Source organism: Kogia breviceps, chromosome 3, assembly GCF_026419965.1.
Source record: "Kogia breviceps isolate mKogBre1 chromosome 3, mKogBre1 haplotype 1, whole genome shotgun sequence".
NCBI lineage: Eukaryota > Metazoa > Chordata > Mammalia > Artiodactyla > Physeteridae > Kogia > Kogia breviceps.
In genome coordinates this window covers 134,208,677-134,224,561 of record NC_081312.1, presented here as the reverse complement: position 1 = coordinate 134,224,561, position 15,885 = coordinate 134,208,677, and the positions used below count along the sequence as shown (strand labels likewise).

Below are 15,885 nucleotides of genomic sequence, written 5' to 3'. Positions count from 1 at the left end.
CAAATTTGGAATAACATAGGCTAAACAGTGTCTAAGAGAAGTCGTGGGTGGTGTAATAGTAAACAGTTGCTAAACTAAAGGCGCTCTGATAACTTAAGCAGTTTAGTGCAGAACAAAGTGATTATACCATGTACCATTTAATTAAATGGCTGATTTTCACATTCATTATACATCAAACTGACAACACAAATCCTTTAATCCAACATGGACACTTACTTAGTCTTAGTTCATTGTAATTCACAGCTTTCCTTTTTTCTTTCTAATTATTAGTGAGAACTGCCCAGGTTGATGAGAACTTTCTTTCCTGATGCTATTGCTGCTAAATAGCTTCTAATCTACATGTTTAGGTAGATGAGTGTGAAATTTGACTACTTAAAGCACTATTTTAGATGAAAATAAAAATGTTTCATTTCCTCTTTTAATCTCAGGGGGGAATGAATGCTTTGTGGCTTTTAGCAGTTCTTAGCTCTAAAGTTTAAAAACATGTATATTAAAGGGCAAAAAAAAAAGGAGGGATACCAGTTGAAAAAGCAAAAAGTATATGAGTTCTATACTCAATTATCTGTCAAACTTGGCTAAAATAGGAATCTGCCTTCTTCAGTAGAGAAGCTTGTTCTTCTTGGACTTCATAAATCTTGCCACCCTCTTGTGCAGGGCAGCCACACAAGGCCATTGGTCTTTTCAATTCTACTGGAGTGGGAAGCCTGTGAAGTGAATGGAGTCAGCAAAAAAAAAAAAAAAAAAAAAAAAAAAATCCAGCTTCGATGCAGGGCTTACCTAATTGAAAATATGACAGTGATTTTAGTGAAAGGCATTGAAATAAGTGGTAGCCAAAGCATTATTTGCATTTAACCCTTACATTTTAAAACATGAGGCTGTTTTTTTTTTGTTTGTTTCTAAAATGTGTCCAATTTTACCAGCTTTTATGGCTTATCAGGTCATAGTAATGAAAATTGCCTGTGGCCAGAGTAAAAAAAAAAATGCTTTTGATAATTTTACTCTTCATCTGCCACTTTTTATAAACTCTTCTAGGGCCTAAGCTTGTATAATACTTCCCAAGTGTGTTTTTTTACTGAAATTTTAGTAGACTACAAAGTTGGTTAATCCTTTGTTGCATCTAACAAACACCAGTGGAAGGGCTCTACCAATCAAAATAAGACTAGCAAATTGATGGTTTGTAGGACATGATTTGTAAAGTAAATGTTCTCACAGCCTGATTGGGTTCCCAGTATCCTTGACCATCACTCCTTTAGTGTTCTGAAGACAGCATCAACATCATTCCCTTGAGTTCCCTCAGGGAGGCCAAGGAAACACATGGGTTCTTTTGCCAAGTCAGAAGGAACAGAATCAGGAGAGAGGAGGGGAATAGGTGTATATTGAGTACTTCTTTATGAAAATCATTGATAAATGTTTTATGTATAAATATTATGTCATTTACCCTTCACAGTAACTCTATAGATGATTGTACAAATTTTATACAAGTGCAAGATGAGGTGTAGAAAAGTTAAACAGCTTGCCTAGAGATATCATGTAGCTAGTCAGTAATAATTAGAATCCAGGGCAGTTTGACTTCAGGCCCCATGGTCTTTCAATCTGGTTTCCTAAGAAAATGAGAAAAAAGAAGAGGAAGAAATGAAAGGGAGAATGAGATTTAAAAGTAAAAAAGAGAAGTATGAATGAGAGAATACTAGAGTAACACATACAACTGCTTCAGATTCTTTTCATGTCCTAGAATCACATCTAGGCATCTCTTCCTCCCCAAAGTAACTTTATTTTCCAGGTTCTAATAGTCTGGCATGCTGTACAGGTCCACAGATCCAACATTCATTACAGGATAGACCCCTGTCAGCCTTTGTGATATGTTGTTCAAATTTTCTCTTGATGGATGTATGGCAAGAGAATATTTTCCCAGAAAAAGAAATCCGTATAAACTGGTTGATTTCAGCCTTACAGCTTGCTAGTGATTTTTATTACTTTCCACTGGAATCTGGTCTCCTATAAAGAGGAATGCCTTTCTACCTTTCCCTGCCATCTAACACATTTTATTTTTCCTCTCATTTCTGAAGCAGTGACACTGTGTACTGTATTTTTGAGTGCTAATGTTGATTGAAGTTGTCCCTGAAAGGCTGTGCACTTGACATGTCAAGGAGTGAGTGACTGACAGCAGATATAAGTACTTTTAGAGTCAAGGCTTTGTCAAGTCGTTGTGAAACCTAGCTTACTGAATACCAGTAATACCCTCTAGATTTTCAATGGACAGATTTCTAGCTCCCCATGCATTTATTCTTCTTCTAAAGGAAAATGTAGTCTATTTTGATAAAGTTGGAAGAATAATATTTCTTTTTGAATCTCCAACAAAACTTATAAATTTAGCAAGTATCATAAAATCAGTATTTGTTTTACTTTTTCTCTGCCTGATAATCTGAATATGGTGGATTGCCTTCCCCTGTGTGTTTTCTGATTATTCATTTTCTGTGGGACTAATTTTCAGTGGTGAGTTATCTTTAATGGGAGAGCTTTAAAATATGCAACTAAGCTTATAAGTTGAGAACTTTAACCCTATTTCCAGAGCTCAGAGGGTGATTATTTCTAGCTAAATAAGATGACGTTGTCCTACTACTCAAAGAAAAAATTGTTTTTATTATTGATGTTATTTTATAAGCATTTAAGGGAATATTTTTGTCCTGTTTCTTCTGTGTTAGTTATTCCTATTTTCCTGTTTTCTTTTTTTACCATCTTACTGTTCAGAGTACATGTGTTTTATAGTAATGCCACTTAGCCTGAATCCTGGAAGAAATCATTTGCTATAGATATGTATTCTGTTCTCTTAAAATAGAAAAATATATCACAGAATTGATTATAATGCGTTAGCAAATTTTTCAGGAGTACATTCCACTCAGTAAGAACAATTAAAATATGTTAACTTCTGCTCAGCATTAGTTGATATAGATTTTATCTTCTTCTAGACCTTTAGTATTTGGAAATCGGGTTTTTCCTTTGGCATTTCTATTTTTAATATTGCCCTTGGTCTTTTTTGAATAACTAAAATCCTTGCATATTTAGCTCCAACCCTCTTTTCATCGTTCTCAAGATATGTAAATTACTCAGTTACTTCTCATAATGGTAGTTTTTCTTTTTCTTATATTCCTGACTCACCTAAAAATTTGTATAATGATGGGTACTTTAAAATTCTTACAGTAAATTTTTAATAATAGTGGTGTGTTCATTGTATCTGATACCTAATTATGAATAGTCAACCTTGCAATTGGTAAGTTCACACTCATGTGCATACAGGGTCAGTGGGTATGAATAAAAACATATGCATCTGCTTTTGCAGCTATTTCTATATAAAGATTTTTAAAGCTTTTAATGATTAAATTTCCCACACAGAAGGTAGCACTTATAACCCATGTACTTAGGGTCTTGGAAATATCTTCTCTTCAGTACCTTATTCGACTAATTACTCTTAACTCAGTCTATTAAATTAAAAAATCTAAAATCTAACTCAGATGTTTGTATTTTCTCAATTTATTTCTTTTACTTGCCCTTTCAATATTGTCTACATGATTCCACACATACTTGCATCAGTCAGACTGGCTTGTGAGGATCATCATCTTGATATACTTTGTTGTTTACTACCCTAATATCATTTAAAGTATTTGGGGGGAAACTTTTTATTTTGAAATTATTTTAAACTTCCAGAAAACTGGTTAGAGTAATACTAAGAATTCCCAAAGATGCTTCACCCAGATTCCCCAATTGTTAACAATTAACCACATTTGGTTAAATATATATGTACAGATTTTTTTTCCTGAAACATTTGAGAGTAAGTTGCAAATATCATGACCCTTTACTCCTAATTACTCCAGGTGTGTATTTCCTAAGAACAAGGACATTCTCTTACATCATCACTGTATATGGATCAAAATTAGAAAATTGGCATTGATACATCATTATTATCTAATCAACAGTCCTTATTCAGATTTTGCCAGTTGTCCAATAATACGCTTTATAGGCCAAAAGAAAAAAATTTTCTAGTCCAGCATCCAGTCTTGGATTATACATTGCATTTAGTTGTCATGTCTGTTTAATCTCTGTTAATCTGGAACAGTGTCTCAGTGTTTGTCTTCCACGACCTCGATATTTTTGAAGAATGCACTGCCCAATACTCTGATCATATATTTTTACCTTGGCTTGAATGCTTTTTTCACTTTTCTTCACATCAACTGAATCTGTTACTCAGGGCCTAGCACTTTGGTAAAGCCTTCCTGACTACTGTCAGGAGAAGCAGCCTTTAGTCCACCCATTGCCTTCATTAGTTAAGTTTTTAAAAAATGTCTCTCCTTGGTCATAAATGTCATGACTTAAAAAAATTTTCTTTTCATGTACAGAAGTATAGAAAATAAGTGAAAATCTTTGTCCCTTTTTCCTGTCCCTCTCCTTTCTTCCCACACCACCACTGAGAAGTTCGTCAGTGGACTTCCAAGTCATATTATGTGCACACATATCCATTTCTTTCATTCATTGTACCTTATCTTCAGAACACTGTGAGCTCATTAAAGGAAGGAACCTGTAGCTTATGCATTCGGTGTCCCCACAGCGCCTGACACAGAAATGGGAGGTGTTCAATAAATGCATGTTGGTTAACAGACTTTGGAAGGAAGAAATTACGGCTGATATGATTATGTGTTTAAATGTGGAAAGTTCCTTAAAAAAACCATCATTGTTCTGTTTTCTCTTTCTCAATTTAGGTCGTTAAAGGCCTTACTTATTTGTGGAGTTTAAAGATTTTACATAGAGGTATGTACTGAGCTTACAAGCTCTGACTTAATTTGGGGTAGGGTGGGGAGCTCTCCCTATACCTTGATTTTTAAAGTGAATAAATGATCTAATATTTAAGCCAGGTGATATATTTGGTAGTCAGTAAGATGGCTGCTTTATAAATGTTACTTAAAAATTTTTTTCTTTCTTAACTACTCTGATTTAGATTATAAACTTGGTATTGTATTTTTGTGAATAATGTTTACCAAACATGTAAAATGGTGTTTCATAGTATTTGGAAATGACAGGATCTTATTTATCTTAACTCTAGTTAATTGCAAAACCTTCACTTTCTATACAATTGCATCCCTTCCTTTTATTAACATTTCAAGTATCCTCATGCACTGTTCATTAAGAGATTGCTTTACATACCTTGAAAGTGAAACTTTAAATAAGGGATTGGTAAGTGCATCAGCAATTAGTCTCCTAGTCTATTAACAGAACACATGAGAAGAATAATCAGATAACTGTTGAATGTTGTGAAAGGAATCTCCCTTTGCATTTTTTAATATTCCCCAAATGTCTGAATTCATTTGGAAGTTGGCCTAATGTTACTAACTACTGTTTAATTTTACACGTCTGCTCAGCCTAGCTTAAGCACATTTGGAGAATGCAGCAACATACACATTAGATGTGATGAAAGGAAAGTTTTGTGGGTTTTTTTTTTAAGGTATAAGGTATGAGAGAGAAAACAACTAATGTCTTCAATTGTAGTATCACATCGGTCACTAAGGGGTTTCTTTTTGGTGTAGTGGTTTTAATATCCTAGTGATTCCAAATTTGTGCTTAAATCTTCCTTCCTCTTTTGAAAAGGGTATGTAGATTTTGACAAGCAAAACTTTCAGTTCAGTTCTTGAAGGTGTTTATGCTGATTAAATGGAATCATAAACCAAGTTTTTCTTTAAAGCCAGTCCACTCTATTTCTAGAGCATATAGTTGGTACACAATGTAGATGTAGGGAGAGTGAGCTGAGTGTGTATTATTCTTCCTGGGAATAAATAAGCATGTGAATACATCTGGTGGGTGAGAAAAAATGGAGCATTTTCTCCTCCAAGATTAAGAGAGAATGTTCGTTAACATAATATGACTTATATTGCTTCCCTATACTCCCACTTCCCCACACTCACCAACCCATAAAGTGGTTATAGCCATTTTAATAGGAATTAACACAGTGGTCAGTTCTTGTCATTTTATTGATTTTTATGGACATCTGCTATCCATTTGACAAAGGAACTCAAGGTGCTCAGTAACAAAACCTTCATTAAAAGGACCTTGCGGGCTTCCCTGGTGGTGCAGTGGTTGAGAGTCCACCTGCCGATGCAGGGGACAAGGGTTCGTGCCCCGGTCCGGGAAGATCCCACATGCTGCAGAGCGGCTAGGCCCGTGAGCCATGGCCGCTGAGCCTGTGCATCCGGAGCCTGCGCTCCACAACGGGAGAGGCCACAACAGTGAGAGGCCCGCGTACCACAAAAAAAATTTAAAAATAAAAAAATAAAAAAAATAAAAGGACCTTGCCATGGAAATGCAAATGTTATTTTTTAAAATTAATTTTTATTATTTATTTTTTAATTTTTGGCTGCGTTGGGTCTTTGTTGCTGTGTATGGGCTTTCTCTAGTTGCGGTGCACAGGCTTCTCACTGTGGTGGCTTTTCTTGTTGCGGAGCATGGGCTCTAGGCGCGCGGTCTCCAGTAGTTGTGGCACCTGGGCTCAGCAGTTGTGGCTTGTGAGCTCTAGAGCACAGGCTCAGTAGTTGTGGCACATGGGCTTAGTTGCTCCACAGCATGTGGGATCTTCCTGGACCAGGGCTTGAACCCATGTCCCCTGCATTGGCAGGCAGATTCTTAACCACTGGACCACCGGTGAAGTCCTGCAAATATTATTATTAAAGAGATCCTTAGGCTCATCCTGTACTCTGGGCACACAGCATAATTCTGGTTTATAAGGAATTCTCACTAGCCATAACTTTCTGTGAGGACTCTTAGTAGCACTAAGAACTATAGTAGATAGGAAAATACTATTCAGTTATTCTGCAGTCATCTTTGTTTTTCTTCTTTAAAATCATTGGTTTTAGTTTTACTCTTCATCTGGAGGAATAATTGAATTTTTCATTAAAAATGGCATCTTGATGGACATGTTTCAAATGGATTTATGTCTGGATCTAAAAATAAAGTCTAAAGTGTTCATCAGAGTCCTGTATAACCACCCTATAATCACTGTGGGCAAGTGTGGTTGACTAGAGCCTCTCAGAGGTAGGTAGGTCCTTCTCCCCAGCTGTGGTTGCAGTTTGGGCTAAGAAGGGTTCTTTGATCAGTGAGGTATGAGGGCCTTAGTGATTTGACTGATTTTGGACATAGCGGTTTCAAAAAGGAATCCTAAGCCTGTACTTCTCTTTTTAGTCTGTTCTGGCCAGTCCAGTTCCCACAGAAAGTAACCACTATAAAATGCCACTGGTTATGGAATGACGATATCTGCTAGAGGCTGAGTGGGGATAGTGGTAGTTGGCCAGCTAACCCTCTCAAGGGATTTCAGTTTTTAAAATTTATTTATTTAATTAAAGTATTGATTTACAATGTTGTATTAGTTTCAGGTATACGATGTTGTGTTAGGTACAGCAAAGTGATTCATTTATACAGGTATACAGATTCTTTTCCCTTATAGGTTATTACAAAATATTGAGTATAGTTCCCTATGCTATACAGTAGGTCCTTCTTGGTTATCTATTTTGTATATAATAGTGTGTATATGTTCAGTTTTAAATAAATACCAGTAAGTGAATGTGCATCTGTATCTGTCTAGATGGAAAGACTAATGAATTACAGTGCAGATGAACAGTTATTCCCCAGTAATTATGGGTACTCAGCTATAGAAATAGTATTCTGTGATAGTATACCTCATTAAACATATATGTTTAGCTTTTGAGTTTCCTTGTTATTTGTGGAAACTTTTACCTTCCAGATTTAAAAGTATGTGTTTTTATTGAAGAGTAGAAGAAGCCAGGTGTTCCTGAAGAATTTTGTAAAGCTTTGTCATGAGAAATTTATTCTAGATTGAGTAGTTGTTGACTTAATATTTTAGAGGTTTTGTCTATATTTAATAACTTGGATTTCATAAAAATAAGATTAAAGATGCCTTTTTATTTACCAAAAAGCTATTTAATTTTGTCCTTGATTTAAAAATTGTAGCTTTTTAGATCAGTTCAATTAAAGATCAGAGCTTTTAAGTTCAGCTAAGGCAATTAAATAGGTAATATACTTGTTTATAGACTTTTGATATGTAAGCTTATTGCTGTACCTTCTTAAAAGCACGTATCCTCATTTTTGCTTTCTTGAATGATGATGGGAGTTCTAGCTGAATATATGTCACACTGTCAAATCAAAGACAGTGGTCCTTCTGCAGGAGAGGGAGCCTGGTACAAGCGCTGTGAGAAGACAGAGTGAAAAGATGGTGAAAGAGAAGCACTAATGAGTGATCTAAGCCTCCTTCTCCTTTGTCTTGGTCTGAGTACCTGTGTTCTCCTCTGACTGTCATTTTCTTCCCTACCAAATGCTGCCCCTAAAGATCAGGATCTTGTACTTATGAGCACAAATTTTGAAATATTAAGAAATGGATATATATTCAGTTATCTAATGAGAAAAGATGATAAACTTTCTCACATTTAAATGGCTTCCTTGAAGTACAGTGGTCCTGGATTTGTAGCTGTAAATATGTATGTGTGTGTATGTGTATATATATATGTATATATATGTATATATGTGTATATATAGGGGTGTGTGTGTGTGTATATATATATATATATATATATATATAGTGGAATTTATAAAATATAGTTAATGACTTCCAGACAAGCTGTTGAAAATCGAGTCTTTCCTATAGTACAAACCCCATGAGGACTGTAGAGCAGAGTGAAATCTGAGCAACAAGCAGCAACAGACCACCCATCCATCCCATGAAGCTTGTTAGTCTGATACAGGGTTAGTTTATTTGAGTATTATGTAAACTGTAAGTTTTTTCAGGAATTGAAGTGTATCAGTTGCCATTCATAGTGGATCATCAAATGTTATATTCAACCAGGTTTTACTTTTGTTTATTTTGTTCTTTTTAAGATCTGGTTGAGATGATATATGTGAAAGTGCTTTATAAGTGGATCATCAAATGTTATATTCAACCAGGTTTTACTTTTGTTTATTTTGTTCTTTTTAAGATCTGTTTGAGATGATATATGTGAAAGTGCTTTATAAACTATCAAATATTAGTAATGCAGGTATGTTTTAATTATATAATAACTATTATTAGAATTAACCACTTTATCCTGTTAATAAACATACCTCACTCCCAAATCAAGCCAGGGAGAGAGTTTATTATACTTTGTATTACTAGGTGAAAAATTATGAAAATCTTTTCTTCAGGATAAACATGTGGTATCACATGAGGAAATAATTATTAAAACTGTTTGAAACTTCCATCAAGATTAACTACTGTGGAAAAATTGTCTTTATTAAAAAGCATTCATGTGAGCCCTGTGAGCATAGCATGTACTGACTGAGTAAAAACAAAGAAAATGAACAGTGAGAAAGTCTGTTAGGCCAGATCTGACATTACAGCAAACATTGCAGCTTAACTTCAAAACATACATCGCCACTAATGAGGTGAGAGCCCTGCATATTAATAAACCTACAGCTCCAGTCACAGCCATCATTACCCACATCAAACATAAATACAAGATTAACACCTATGCCATTTCTTTGGAAGATATGAGAATGCCCTGGCATTAACTGCTCTCTCTTTCCCTGAGGATAATAAATAGAAATGGAAGGGTAATGAGAATAGAACTTAGATTAAGAAAATAAAATTGGCAGTCAGGCTGGGGCAGTCTTAACACAGATGGAGAAGTTTATAGAAAGAAAAAAACCTAGATAGTTGGTGTCCCAGGATATTTTTGTATATATGAATCTGGTTGGTTTCGTCAATTTTCTCTAACAGGAGAGCTTTTTTATATTTTATATATATATGTATTTAAGAATTTTTTTGGTGTTATTCTGAAGGCAAATGCTGCCCAAATAGATTTGTGATTGGAGAAAGTAAGTCTTGTGGTTTCAATAGGCATGTTAGAAATTTCATTTTCTACCCCTGGCTCTACTTTTTATAAATCTGGCCTCATACATATTTTCCAGTTGGTGCCAAAGCCAGTGTTTTTAATTTGTTCATGGAGCAACTATTTTTATCCCTACTGTGTTCCAGGCAGTTGTCTATGTAGTTGGAATACATCGATTTGTATAAAACAAAAGATTCTGACACTCATGGAACTTATACTCTAGCTGGGGTGGGGCAGGGTTGGGAAAGTAATGTCCATAAGTAATGAACATAATAAAAATATAAATACAGAGTGTTAGAGGGTAGTTATTAATAGGGAGAAAAGAAAAAGTAGATCAAGCTTAGGGGAGGCAAAGGGCAGGTTGCAGTGTTCATCAAGTAGGCCTCATAGAGAAGATGAGATTGAAGCAAAGACTTGAAGGAACAGAGTTGCTAGACAGGAAGGTATGTGGGGGAACAGAGCAGAAGATGCTGGTGGGATGTGCGTGGCGTGTTCAAGGAACAGCAGGGAGGCCAGTGTGTCATGCTGAGGATGGGGTGAGGGTATTATCAGCTGTTAGGCAGTGTTACAGTAACCAGGTGAGTTATAGAAGCTCAGGTCAGGGAGACAGTCGTGAAGATGGGGAAAAGTGGTCAGATTCTGAATGTATTTTAAACGTAGAGTTAGAATTTCCTGATGGATAGCTTGTGGATTTTTAGAGGAAGAGAGGAGTCAAGTTTGCTTCAACTTTCAGCAGCAGTTCAAGTGTGATAAAAAGTTTCCTGCTACATTTTTTTTCTGCTAAAAGAGAGACCTTCACTAAAATTAAAGAAAAAACTGATAATATCAAGTGCTGACAAAGAATACAGAGCAACTGAACTCTCATACATTGCTGGTGGGAATATGAAATGGTCCAGCCACTTTGGAAAGCAGTTTGGTACTGTCCTACAAAATGATTTGGCAATCGCACTCCACGCGGCTTTATTCATAATAGCCCCAAACTGGAAACAACTCCATTGTCTTTCAACTGGTGAATGAATAAACAAATCCTGTGGTACATTCAAACAGAATACTACTCAGTAATAATAGGGAACAAACTACTGATTCATGCAGTGACATAGACGCACTGTAAGTTCCTTATGCTAAGTGAAAGAAGGCAGACTCAAAGGGCTACCTATTGTGTCACTCCACGTATATGACATTCTGGAAAAGGCAAAGCAATAAGGATGGAAAATACATCAGTGGTTGCCCAAGGGTAGAGGAAGGGTTGACTATAAAGCTGTGAGGGAATTTTGGGAGATGTTGCAAATTCTATATCTTGAATTTGGTGGTGGTTATCAGACTGTACACATTTGTTAGAACACTTAGACTTATACACCTAGATGGGGTGAATTTTACTGTAAATTATACCTCAGTAAATCAGACTTTAAAAAAAAAAGAAGGAGAAAGAGAAAGAAGTCATTCTTTTAATTCTTAGCAGTGCAGTGGAAGCTCTACTTTATTATTATTATTTTTTTAATTTATTTTTCTTTTTTTGGCTGCGTTGGGTCTTCATTGTGACATGTGGGATCTTTGCAGCGCACAGACTCTTCATTGCAGCACGCCGGCTTCTCTCTAGTTGTTGCATGCAGGTTTTCTTTCTCTAGTTGTGTCATGCGCCCTCCAGAACATGTGGGCTCTGTAGTTTGCAGCATGTGGGCTCTCTAGTTGAGGCACGCAGGCTCAGTAGTTGTGGTGTGCAGGCTTAGTTGCCCTGCGGCATGTGGGATCTTAGTTCCCCAACCAGGGATCGAACCCATGTCCCCTCCATTGGAAGGTGAATTCTTTACCACTGGACCACTAGGGAAGTCCCGTGGAAGCTCTACTTTAGAAAGCCGTTTCCCCTGCCCAAACAGACAGACCATTCTTTCAAGGGGTCTGGTTGATTCTGTCATTATCATCATATATCGTAGCTCCTGAAAAATCCTACCTAGGTTTGGTCTAGCAACTCACTAGCTTGAAAAAAATAAAAAAAAAAAAAAAGAATCCTACATGATTTAAAGGATATCTGCAATGTCAGAAAGAGAAAGAGAGAGAGGGAGGGATGGGAGGAGGAAGGGAGAGGAAGAGAGAAACTTAAAAGTTGCTGTTATCCTTGGCCAGCAATTTGGAGCATCTGGAAATTGCACAGATTTTTCTTTTCTTAGTTAACCTGTTTTTTCCTCAGATATTATCTAAGAACTGTAGATGTGCCACACTGACTTGGTCTAACTTGGACAATTTTTAAAAAGCTCAATTTCTAAGAAGGAATAAAGTTTTATTTAAATTCCCAATCCAGTCCCACTGACTGACTGCCTTGCTGTGTGACCGTGGAAAGGCAGGTGATTCTTGCTCTCCGGGCCTCAGTTTCCTCATACATAAAATGAAGGGATGGCTAGATGATCATTCAAGTTCCTTCAAGACCAGGATTCTGGATTCTTTGATTTGTGACTGAAGGAAGTATGACATATTACCATGGTACAAAGTAAGTCAGGTATATCAGAGAAGAAAGAAAATGAATGAGAATCCCTGCGAGTAGATTTTGCTATGAATATCATAGTAATAGTAATAATAATGAATATTCATTAGGCACTTACTCTGTACCAGACCCTATTCTAAGTGCTTAACATGTATAAACTATTTTGTGTTCCTTCAAAATGGGCAACTCTGGGAAATAGGAAATATTTTAGAACTAAAAAGGCTAAAATGCAAGCAAATATTAATAATTGAGAATTAAAGCCATGTGGCTTAGCTAAGAATAATGTTGCTTTCTAAACCAAACTGATATAATCAAAACAAAAGACATCTTTAAGGGGAAAGGGTTTTTAAACTGTAAAGTATACTGAAAATAAAATATTATCATTAACAAAGAGGTATAAAACAGACATGCAGAGTTACAACTTAGATGGAAAGCAAAGGTATTCTTTTCTTAAAAATCTTTTTATTTTGAAATGATTGTAGATCCACAGGAAGTTGCCCCAAAATGTACAGGAAGTTCACCTGCAAGGGCATCCTTTCTTTTTTTTTAACATCTTTATTGGAGTATAATAGCTTTACAATGGTGTGTTAGTTTCTGCTTTATAACAAAGTGATTCAGTTACACATATGCATATGTTACCATATCTTTTCCCTCTTGTGTCTCCCTCCCTCCCACCCTCCCTATCCCACCCTGTAAGTGGTCACAAACCACCTAGCTGATCTCCCTGTGTTATGCGGCTGCTTCCCACTAGCTATCTATTTTACGTTTGGTAGTATATATATGTCCATGCCACTCTCTCACTTTGTCCCAGCTTACCCTTCCCCCTCCCTGTATCCTCAAGTCCATTCTCTAGTAGCTCTGCATCTTTATTCCTGTCTTGCCACTAGGTTCTTCATGACCTTTTTTTTTTAGATTCCATATATGTGTGTTAGCATATGGTATTTGTTTTTCTCTTTCTGACTTACTTCACTCTGTATGACAGACTCTAGGTCCATCCATCTCACTATAAATAACTCAATTTCATTTCTTTTTATGGCTGAGTAATATTCCATTGTATATATGTGCCACATCTTTATCCATTCATCTGTCAATGGACACTTAGGTTGCTTCCATATCCTGGCTATTGTAAATAGAACTGCAATGAACATTGTGGTAAATGACTCTTTTTGAATTATGGTTTTCTCAGGGTATATGCCCGGTAGTGAGATTGCTGGGTCGTATGGTAGTTCTATTTGTAGTTTTTTAAGGAACCTCCATACTGTTCTCCATAGTGGCTGTATCAATTTACATTCCCACCAACAGTGCAAGAGGGTTCCCTTTTCTCCACACCCTCTCCAGCATTTATTGTTTCTAGATTTTTGGATGATGGCCATTCTCACTGGTGTGAGATGATATCTCATTGTAGTTTTGATTTGCAATTCTCTAATGATTAATGACGTTGAGCATTCTTTCATGTGTTTGTTGGCAATCTGAATATTTTCTTTGGAGAAATGTCTATTTATGTCTTCTGCACATTTGTGGATTGGGTTGTTTGTTTTTTTGTTACTGAGCTGCATGAGTTGCTTATAAATTTTGGAGATTAATCCTTTGTCAGCTGCTTCATTTGCAAATCTTTTCTCCCATTCTGAGGGTTGTCTTTTGGTCTTCTTTATGGTTTCCTTTGCTGTGCAAAAGCTTATAAATTTCATTAGGTCCCATTTGTTTATTTTTGTATTTATTTCCATTTCTCTAGGAGGTGGGTCAAAAAGGATCTTGCTGTGATTTATGTCATCGAGTGTTCTGCCTATGTTTTCCACTAAGAGTTTGATAGTGTCTGGCCTTACATTTAGGTCTTTAATCCATTATGAGTTTATTTTTCTGTATGGTGTTAGGGAATGTTCTAATTTCATTCTTTTACATGTACCTGTCCAGTTTTCCCAGCACCACTTATTGAAGAGGCTGTCTTTTCTCCACTGTATATTCGTGCCTGCTTTATCAAAGATAAGGTGACCATATGTGCGTGGGTTTATCTCTGGGATTTTTGTCCTGTTCCATTGATCTATATTTCTGTTTTTGTGCCAGTACCATACTGTCTTGATCACTGTAGCTTTGTAGTATAGTCCGAAGTCAGGGAACCTGATTCCTCCAGCTCCGATTTTCGTTCTCAAGATTGCTTTGGCTATTCGGGGTCTTTTGTGCTTCCATACAAATTCTGAAAATTTTTTAACTAGTTCTGTAAAAAATGCCAGTGGTAGTTTGATAGGGATTGCATTGCATCTGTAGATTGCTTTGTGTAGTAGAGTCATTTTCACAATGTTGATTCTTCCAATCCAAGAACATGGTATATCTCTCCATCTATTTGTATCATCTTTAATTTCTTTCATCAGTATCTTATAATTTTCTGCACACAGGTCTTTCGTCTCCTTAGGTAGGTTTATTCCTAGATATTTTATTCTGTTTGTTTCAGTGGTAAATGGGAGTGTCTTCTTAATTTCACTTTCAGAGTTTTCATTATTCTTGTATAGGAATACAAGATATTTCTGTGCATTAATTTTGTATCCTGCAACTTTATCAAATTCATTGAGTAGCTCTAGTAGTTTTCTGGTAATGTCTTTAGGATTCTCTATGTATAGTATCATATCATCTGCAAACAGTGACAGCTTTACTTCTTTTCTGATTTGGATTCCTTTTATTTCTTTTTCGTCTCTGATTGCTGTGGCTAAAACTTCCAAAACTATGTTGAGTAATAGTGGTGAGAGTGGGCAAATTTGTCTTCTTCTTGATCTTAGTGGAAATGGTTTCAGTTTTTCACCACTGAGAATGATGTTGGCTGTGGGTTTGTCATATATGGCCTTTATTATGTTGAGGTGAGTTCCCTCTATGCCTACTTTCTGGAGAGATTTTATCATAAATGGGTGTTGAATTTTGTCAAAAGCTTTCTCTGCATCTATTGAGATGATCATGTTGTTTTTCTCCTTCAGTTTGTTGATATGGTGTATCACGTTGATTGATTTGCATATATTGAAGAATCCTTGCATTCCTGGAATAAACCCCATTTGATTATGGTTTGTGATCCTTTTAATGTGCTGTCGGATTCTGTTTGCTAGTATTCTGTGGAGGATTTTTGCATCTATGTTCATCAGTGATATTGGCCTGTAGTTTTCTTTGTTTGTGACATCTTTGTCTGGTTTTGGTATCAGGGTGATGGTGGCTTCGTAGATTGAGTTTGGGAGTGTTCCTCCCTCTGCTATATTTTGGAAGAGTTTGAGAAGGATAGGTGTTAGCTCTTTGCTAAATTTCTGATAGAATTCGCCTGTGAAGCCGTGTGGTCCTGGGCTTCTGTTTGTTGGAAGATTTTTAATCACAGTTTCAATTTCAGTGCTTGTGATTCGTGTGTTCATATTTTCTATTTGTTCCTGATTCAGTCTCGGCAGGTTATGCATATCTGAGAATTTGTCCATTTCTTCCAGGTTGTCCATTTTATTGGCATAGAGTTGCTTGTAGTAATTTCTGATG

At 36.2% G+C, this 15,885-nt stretch overlaps 1 protein-coding gene across 3 annotated transcripts in view; it reads left to right on the top strand.

Annotated features, from left to right (window-relative positions):
* MAP2K5 (mitogen-activated protein kinase kinase 5) overlaps window positions 1-15,885 on the top strand; it is a 278,593-nt gene that overhangs the window by 110,710 nt on the left and 151,998 nt on the right. For all 3 annotated transcript variants that reach the window (XM_059058573.2, XM_059058575.2, XM_067029606.1), the window contains exon 13: window positions 4,752-4,800. In XM_059058573.2, coding sequence (XP_058914556.1) covers window positions 4,752-4,800 — 49 coding nt within the window. The remainder of the gene's footprint in view (window positions 1-4,751; window positions 4,801-15,885) is intronic.